General features: G+C 57.8%; 1 protein-coding gene across 1 annotated transcript in view; it reads right to left on the bottom strand.

Moving 5' to 3' along the window:
• Positions 1 to 638: 638 nt before the first annotated feature.
• The window catches only part of PARVG (parvin gamma), a 20,417-nt gene continuing 13,284 nt past the window's right edge, over positions 639 to 7,771 (bottom strand). The window contains exons 8-10 of the mRNA XM_007941803.1: positions 7,095 to 7,196; positions 1,863 to 1,935; positions 639 to 748 (exon numbers count right to left, since the gene is read on the bottom strand). Of these exons, the coding sequence (XP_007939994.1) occupies positions 639 to 748; positions 1,863 to 1,935; positions 7,095 to 7,196 (285 nt within the window). The remainder of the gene's footprint in view (positions 749 to 1,862; positions 1,936 to 7,094; positions 7,197 to 7,771) is intronic.

Raw genomic sequence — 7,771 nt, 5'->3', positions numbered from 1 at the left:
TTGTGGCTTTGGGGCAAAACTCCCGACCGCAGCCCTAGGGGCTGAACTGGGCCACAGTTCCACTGGCTACCTCTCGGGGTCACGCGGGGGCTTAATGTTAGAGCCCGGTGGAGCCCCTGCCTCTGGGTGGGGACTGGGGGCCCAGCACCCCAAGTGAGAGGCAGGCAGGCAGCTGTCAGCCCAGGTGGGGAGGCCAGGGTGTCGGCCAGCAGCTCTGACAGCCAAGACCACCGTCCTGCTCCCAAAGCAACATCCCAAAGCCTCCGGCGAGGTCACCCCTGGGGGTCCTTGCTGCCTGGACCCCACGAGGAGCAGCCAAGCAGCTTCCAGTCCAACTCCCGGGAGGAAGGAGAGGGCCGATGAGGAACAGAGGCAGCCGGGGGCTTAGCGCACGTTTATGCAGGTTGACAATCAAAATCTCTCTGGGAAATGCACTTGCGTAAACAAGCCGAACAAGGTGGGAGTGGCTCAAAACAGAGCCAAACCCGGTGGGGTCCACAGGAACAGGAGACAGCAGTGGGGAAAAGGGTGTGCCACACAGGCAGGCAGAGCAGGAGGCCCAAGGGCGGGTCGACCGTGGCGCCCCAAGCTAGGCCGGGCATCCAGGCTTGGGGAGTTGCTCTCTGGGGACCTGCGGGTTAGCTCGGGGCTCCTCGGGGCAGTCCGTCCGCACTCTCCGCCAGCCTGTGCCTGTGAAATAGGCCGTAGAGCACACGCAGGGTGCTCTTGGTGTCCTTGTTCACGATGTCTGTGGACCAGAGGGGACAGGCAGAGGGTCAGGCCGGGGGGGTGACCCGCTGCCTGGTTTGCATGGAACCAAGGGGCTTCCTGGGACATGGGACCTCAAGAGCTAAAGCCAGGAGGACAGTGTGTCAGGCTAGACCTGAGTCCCAGGGCCCACTCTGTGACCCAGCTTGCCCCTCCTGCCATCCAGTCCTCCCCTGCACCCCTCTTGTAGGGCCCCTGGCCACAGCCCCTGTGGTGGTTAAGTTTGTGTGTCCACTTGGCTGGGCCTGGTTGAGTGGCTGGGCAGCTGGTGGTAGTTATTCCCCATGGTGAGACTGGCAATCAGCTCCATGGTGGGATCTACCACAAGCAGCTGAGTAGCTGCCTTTGGGATGTGGTCTGCTTCCTGCGCATAAGGAGAAGCCTTGGGAATGGTCTCTAGCCTAAGGCACGCTTGGACCCTGCATGCCACCCTGTCATTCAGCAGCCTGCCATGCCCTGCCGATCTCGGGACTTTGAATGGACTTGAATCAATGGCCTGCCACGTGGTTTGATAATGTTGGGACTGTGCCTTTGTACTTGTTGACATTGGGTTTGTCAGCCTCAGCAGCTAGCAGCTGCTTGAGTGAAGAGATGCCTCCAGCTTCAGTGGCCGGGAGCAGGAGGCAGAGCTGAAGCCCAAGGTTGAGGGGCTTTCACCCAGGCCCTAGAGCCTGGCACCTAGAACTCAGACTTCTAATCTCCAAAACTGTAAGAGAATAAACTCCTGTTTGTTCAAGCCTTCCCATTTGTGGTATTTCTGTTAGAGTGGCACTAGGGAACCAGAACAGCCCCCTAACATAGCAAGTCCTCGAGGTCTGCTCTGGGGGTTACTGGAGATATGCATGTGGATGGTGCAGGACCTGGGTGGTTACTGGGGCTATTGGACCAGACAGATGGTGCAGGTGGAAGGGGTCAGCACGGGGCCCCCTTATAGGAAGAATCAGCAAACGTTCACCATCCCACTCCAATCCAGTAAGACTGTGCCAGCCCATAGCTGTTGCCCACGGCCCTGGCTTGCCTCTGCTGCTCCCTCTCACCTTGGGTTGGCCTGCCCAGAGAATACTACCACAGAGCCATATCTGGCTGACACTGACCTTCAGGGTTCACAGGGTAGGTGAGCAGGCCTTCGTCCTTCAGCAGCTCTAGGGCCAGGGTGACATTGTGTACCTACAATGACAAAGCCCCATCAGATGTCAGAGAAATGAGGGTCCCCAGCCCATGCCCTGATCCCAAATGCCAGGCCTACCTCACCAGCCACATCCTCCATTTGTGGCCAGACCACCAGCTGCCAGCCCAAACTCCCACCAAGCTTTCATTCCTAGACTGTGACCACAAGAAGCACTTCTCAGAGCCTTGAGTATGTTCATGTGTCATGGACCTGCAGGACTGTGCATGCTTCCCCAAGGAATTCTCATGGGACCAGTGTTTCAGAACATTTTCACAAAGTATTTATTGACTATTGTGATGGTTAAGGCTATGTGTCAGCTTGGCTGGGCCGATCCTCAGTGGCTGGGCAGATATTCTGTAATCATTCTCCATTTTGTGATCTGATGTGAGCAGCCAATCAGTTGAAAGGGGAGTTTCTTTGGGGGTGTGGCCTGCAGCCAATATATATGGGTGTCTAGCCAGGGCTTCAAACCAGTTCATTCCAGTCCCACCCCCTGCTGAGAACTTGCATTTCTACCCCAGACCTCCTGAATCAGAACCTACTGTTTAGCAAGATCCCCAAGTGATTCTTGGTGATTCCCAAGTTATATGTAAAAACCACCTGGGGACCTTGCTAAATGTAGGTGCTGATTCAGGAGGCCTGGGCAGCAGTGCAAGTTCTCAGCGGGGGGAGGGGGGGCTGACCGGGAATGAACTGGTTTGAAGTCCTGGCTCCGGAAAAGCTCACCCTCTTGATCCTACATCCGACTTGTCATCCTCTGACCTCCATTTCTTGGGATGTGAGCCAGCAGCCTGCCTTCTGACCTTCCAATTTGGAGCTTGCTGGTTCCTACAACCATGTGAGTGAGGAGAAGCCTCCAGCCTGACATCTGACCTACAGATTTGGGGCTTTCCAGCCTCCACAACTGTGTGAGCTATTTCCTTGAAGTCAATCTAGATGGATGGATGGATAGATAGATAGACAGATGATAGGTAGATGAGCTAGATAAATGATAGACAGATGATAGATAGACAGGTGATATACAGACAGGTGATAGACAGGTGATAGGTATTTATAGAAACAGCTGTGCTTCGCTGGTTTTGCCCCTCTACAGAACCTGGCCTAAGACAAGCAGACACTACACACCAGCCTTGCAATGGGGGACAAAACAGACCTGGCCCTGCCCTTGTGGACTTTGCTTCAGGAACCACTGCATTGACACTATAGCAATAGTCACGGTGGTTTCTATTGGTCACACCCTTGCTCAATGGCACTCTGCTGGAACCAAAGGTGGTGTCCCAGGGAGGCTGTTCTGAGCTCCAGAGTTACCCTGCTGTTAGCTGACATTGGGTCGGCTCTGACTCACAGTGACCCCACGGACAAGAGAGCAACACGCTGCCTGGACATGCGCCATCTTCCAGGCTGTTGACGGGCGCGGGTCCTCGCTGCGGCCTCTGCGTGCTCTGAGAGGCCATCCCCTGCACCGGTGGACCACGCTCTGTCACGACCCTTATGGTTTTCCACTGGCCGGTTTTGGGAAGTAGGAGCCTGGGTGGTGCGAGCAGTGTGTGACCAGATGCCAACCTAAAGGTTGGTAGTTCAAACCCACCCAGCGACATTGGGGAAGAAAGGCTTAATGAAAATCTGAGCTGGGAAAACTCTCCGGAGCAGTTCCACGTGGTGCCACGTGGGGTCGCCCTGAGTGAGGGGCTGGCGTCTCGGCAGCTACTCGCAGTCGCCACCTTTCTGGAAGTACATCACCAGGTCCTCCTTCCTGGAAGTGCCACCCTGGGTGAGCCTGCTGGTTTGAGATGCGGTGCCGTAGCGCCCGGCATCGCGGCAACACACAGGACAGAGTGGCACACCAACCGGAGTTACCTGGCCACGTGCCACCTCCAACGCACGGTTTGAGTTGATGCAGGGGCACTCCCGTGTTGCAGGGTGCTAAGGGCAGGTCTGGCCCCGGAGGACGCATCCAGTCCTCCTGGCGGGGGAATAATTGCGTGTGGGAGGAAGCTGTTAATGAGAAACCGAATCTGAGGGCCTTGTGGCCGAGGTAACAATCCTGTGTGTGTTTCCCGCGGCGCAAGGTCTGCATCCCGTCCTCCTCGGCCAATGGCCTCTCAGCGTGTTTGTCACAGGTTCCTACGATGCAGATGCAGGCACGGAAATTCACTCTTGGGGTCTGAGCTAGGCGGCTGCTTCCTTCCCCCACATTGAAAGCGGATCAGCTTTTGAAGCGGGGCCTGAGAACAATGGGTTCCGGAAGCTGCCTGTACGCAGGGACCTCAGAAGTCGGGACATTTGGCCCCAGCTTGTAACTGGGGGTCTAGAAGCACACAGAGTATTGAGCACAGGCCCCGTGACCCCTGCAAACGCCGACGTCTGAGTTATAAGCAGGGACCCCGTGCTGCCTGAGACTCGGTTCGGAGCCTGGGCATTCCGTCCTGCGCCATTGCCACCTCTGCCTTCTCTCCTCGTGGCTCCACTTGCAGCTCCCTGGACGCGGGACCAGCAGCCTGGCCGCAGCTCCGGCTCCTGCGAAGCCCTCCAGTTCTCGTGGCTCCCAGGTGGAACCCTCACCCTCCAGGCGCGAGACCCAAGTTCAACGCCCAGCCAAGGTGCCCTAGGCACGGCCACCGCCCGTCCATCAGTGGAGGCTTGTGTGTGGCCAGATGCTGCACAGGTTTCAGCAGAGCTTCCAGGCTCAGACAGACGAGGCACAAAGGCCTGGCGGCCTGCTCCCGGAGATGAGAACCCTGGGGTCTGGTCCCACTGGGCGTACGGTCGCCAGGAGTCGGGTCAACTCAACAGGTTCAGGCAAGCTTCCTTCTGGCTGTAGAGCGGCTCGCAGCTCCCTTTCCCGACTCCCACGGGCTCCCCAGGAAGGAAACGGAGAAGCCACTGAGACAAGCCAGAGGCAAACGTGGCCACCACCCTCGGCAGCTGTGTGCTGCGGGCCAGGGCCCTGGACCTCTCTGAGTTCCGTGTCCTCCCACTGAAAGGGAGATGAGAAGAGCTCCTGCCTCAGGGTGACGTGAGGATTTCTGAGCAAGCTCACCTCAGTCCTGCCCCTCTCCCTGGGCCCAAGGCTCTGCCCTGTGTCACTCTGCAGGGCTCTCCCCGTCCCCACCAAGCGGAGGCGCAGGAAAAGGAGGTGATGACGGAGGCCAGTTCCACGCACAGCCTCCAGGCCTGTGGTGTGTTTCCTGGACTCAGCCTGGTTTCTTCTGTCACTGCCATGGTCGTGAGAAAAGCATGCCTGGGCTGATGGCCACTGGTCCCAGGAGGCTGGCAGGGGACGGGTGGCACAGACCACACCGCCCCGGCTGAACTCAGCCAAGACTGGCCCCCGCCAGTGCTTGCTGAGCGCTGGAGCCCAGGTGAGCCGACTGGCAGGCCCATGAGAATCGCCAACTCAAGCCTCCGGTGTGTTGGGGGTTTGTTACAGAGCATTTCAGGGGCAGGCGGTGACTGACACAGTACCTAGCCAAAGGGAGGGTCTGCTAATGGATTGAATGTGTCCCCCAGGATATGGGTGTCTGAGACGGTGACCCCGTTTGGAGACTGGGGTTTCCTTTGTTATGAGGTCACATCTGGGCAGCGTCGGTCCTCAACCTAATCACACCCGGGTGCTAGAAAGGGCAGAACAGACACACACTGGATGAGACAGACACCACAGAAAGCCAAGGAACACCACGGCACTCTCAGGAACGCCATGGAATTCTCAGGAACACGACAGAACTCCCGGGAATGCCACAGAACTCCCTGGAATGCCACGGAACTCTCCAAAATGCTACGGAATTCTCAGAAACACCACAGAACTCCCGGGGACACCACGGAACTCCTAGGAACACCACAGAAAGCCATGAAACACTGCAGAACTCCAAGGAACCCAATGGAACTCCCAGGAATGCCACGGAAAGCCAAGGAACTCACGGGTTTACCGACAAGGAGGGACCGTCCCTTAAAGTGGAGACCTTGATAAGGACTTCTAGCCGCCAGCACAGTGAGAAAATAAATTTCTGCTCTTTAAAGCCCCCACTTGAGGTACTTGGGTTACGGCAGCACCGGGCACCTACGACAGAGCCGAGTGTGACCACCACTGCCATCGCTGCCTCCAGGATCACACTCACCCACTGTCAGGGCTGCTCCTCCTCCCCTGGCACCCCAGCTCTCGGGAGTCGGGGCCCTGGGTCATCAGATCAGAAGCACACCCGCCTCCAGAGCAGGGGAGCCCACAGCCACTGAAGACCACAGCCCCACGGTGCAAGCGGCGGACAGCAAACCGAGGCGCGGGCTGGGTCGCAGTGGCTTCAGTTTCCCCTGGGAAATGGAGATACACTCGTGCCCCACCCTCTTCCTCAGGCTGTGGAGTAAGGATGAAATGGGATGACGGGTCTGGTGAGGCCAGGAGTAGGTAGTTAACTCCGAGACCGTGGGAGAAGGGCCAGGATTCAGGGGAGTATGGAGATCTGGGGGTGCTGGGAGGAACCTAGAAAGTGGCCCAGGCAGTCAGCAGGCTGGCCAGGCTGTGGCCACAGTGCAGGACAGCCAGGCTGAGACAGCTGCCTGGCGGAGACCTGGGGCTGGGGGAGACCAGGCCTGAGCAGAGACCCCCAGGGACCAGGGGCCATGTGTGGGAGTCTGGGGACAGAGAGTAGGGTGGGGCTGGGGAGGGGGCGGCACCGACCACACATTCCTGAACGCCAGGAATGAAGCCAGGAGGCCAGGTGCCCCTGCACAGGGCAAGCAGGTATGTGGGGGAAGGGCTGTGGGGAGGGCCTGGGAGCCAGGGCCCAGGTAGTGGGAGTCTGGTGGGGTCCGGGAGAGGCCAGCCCGGAACTGAGCCGGGGCCCAGGGTGTGGAGCTCCACAGCCCGTCAGGCCAAAAGGCTTCTGAAGTGCTAGGACATGGAGCTGGGGACAGAAGTCTTCCCTGCCCCAGGCCACCAAGGCTGGCCCTGGGAGTGGGGTTCCAGTCCCCTTTGCTGTCTCTCTTTAGCAAAGACAGTGGGGTGCAGTCCGGCTCTGTCACACGTGGGGTGGCCAGCATTCTGAGGCACACGACTCAGAAGCGACTCAACAGTCTCTGGTTTTTCATGCCAATTCCACAGCCTCATCCGCACACTCGCCCGTCCTGGAGGCAGACCATCGAGAAAAGTCCGTGGCCAGCTTACCATTTCCGCAGGAGAACTGGGCGTCAGGTAGAATTCCTTCAGGTGCAGAAAGAAGCCCTGCAGCTGTCCGATCAGCAGGAGTAAGATGACCCCGTCTGCAAACTACGAAGGAAAGAGCCGCAGCCAGGCCGGCCAGGGGGCTCCGGCTGTGCCCTTACAGGCTGTGTGGGCCTGGGGCAGGTGCACAACCTCTCTGAGCCTTAGGCTCTTGTCTGAGAAGCGGGGGCGGGACCATAAACACCAGCAGCCCCAGCAGGCATGAAGCAGTCGGGCTACTGGCTCCCAGTCTGTGCTCTGCAAACAAGAGCTATTTTACAATTTGCTGTCAAACAGCCCCATATCACTTTTTAAGCCACAGTCAGTCCCAGGATCTACGGAGACATCGGGGAAGAGCTAAGTGCAAAATTACCCTTCAGGGAAAGGTGGAGGACGTGTGGGCTCATTTTACCGGCTGCCACATTAATATTTCTGTCTGTGTGTTTGCAGATAAAGCTGCTGTCCCCACTATCAGCCTGTCATATGCTAATATAATCCTATTCAATCTCTTCAAAGATACAAAGCACAAGATTGGATGTTGGAGGACAAGCAGCTCTCCCTAAGTCCTTAATGGAATTTCCTCACATTAGGTCTATTCCAATGTGACTAGTCTGTGCCTGAAATCTCTTCTGCTGATCCTC

The sequence above is a fragment of the Orycteropus afer genome, unplaced genomic scaffold, assembly GCF_000298275.1.
Source record: "Orycteropus afer afer isolate SDZICR_OR568_19922 unplaced genomic scaffold, OryAfe1.0 scaffold00083, whole genome shotgun sequence".
Taxonomy (NCBI): domain Eukaryota; kingdom Metazoa; phylum Chordata; class Mammalia; order Tubulidentata; family Orycteropodidae; genus Orycteropus; species Orycteropus afer.
Note: the sequence above shows the minus strand (reverse complement) of the source record. Positions and strands in the feature narration are given on the sequence as shown.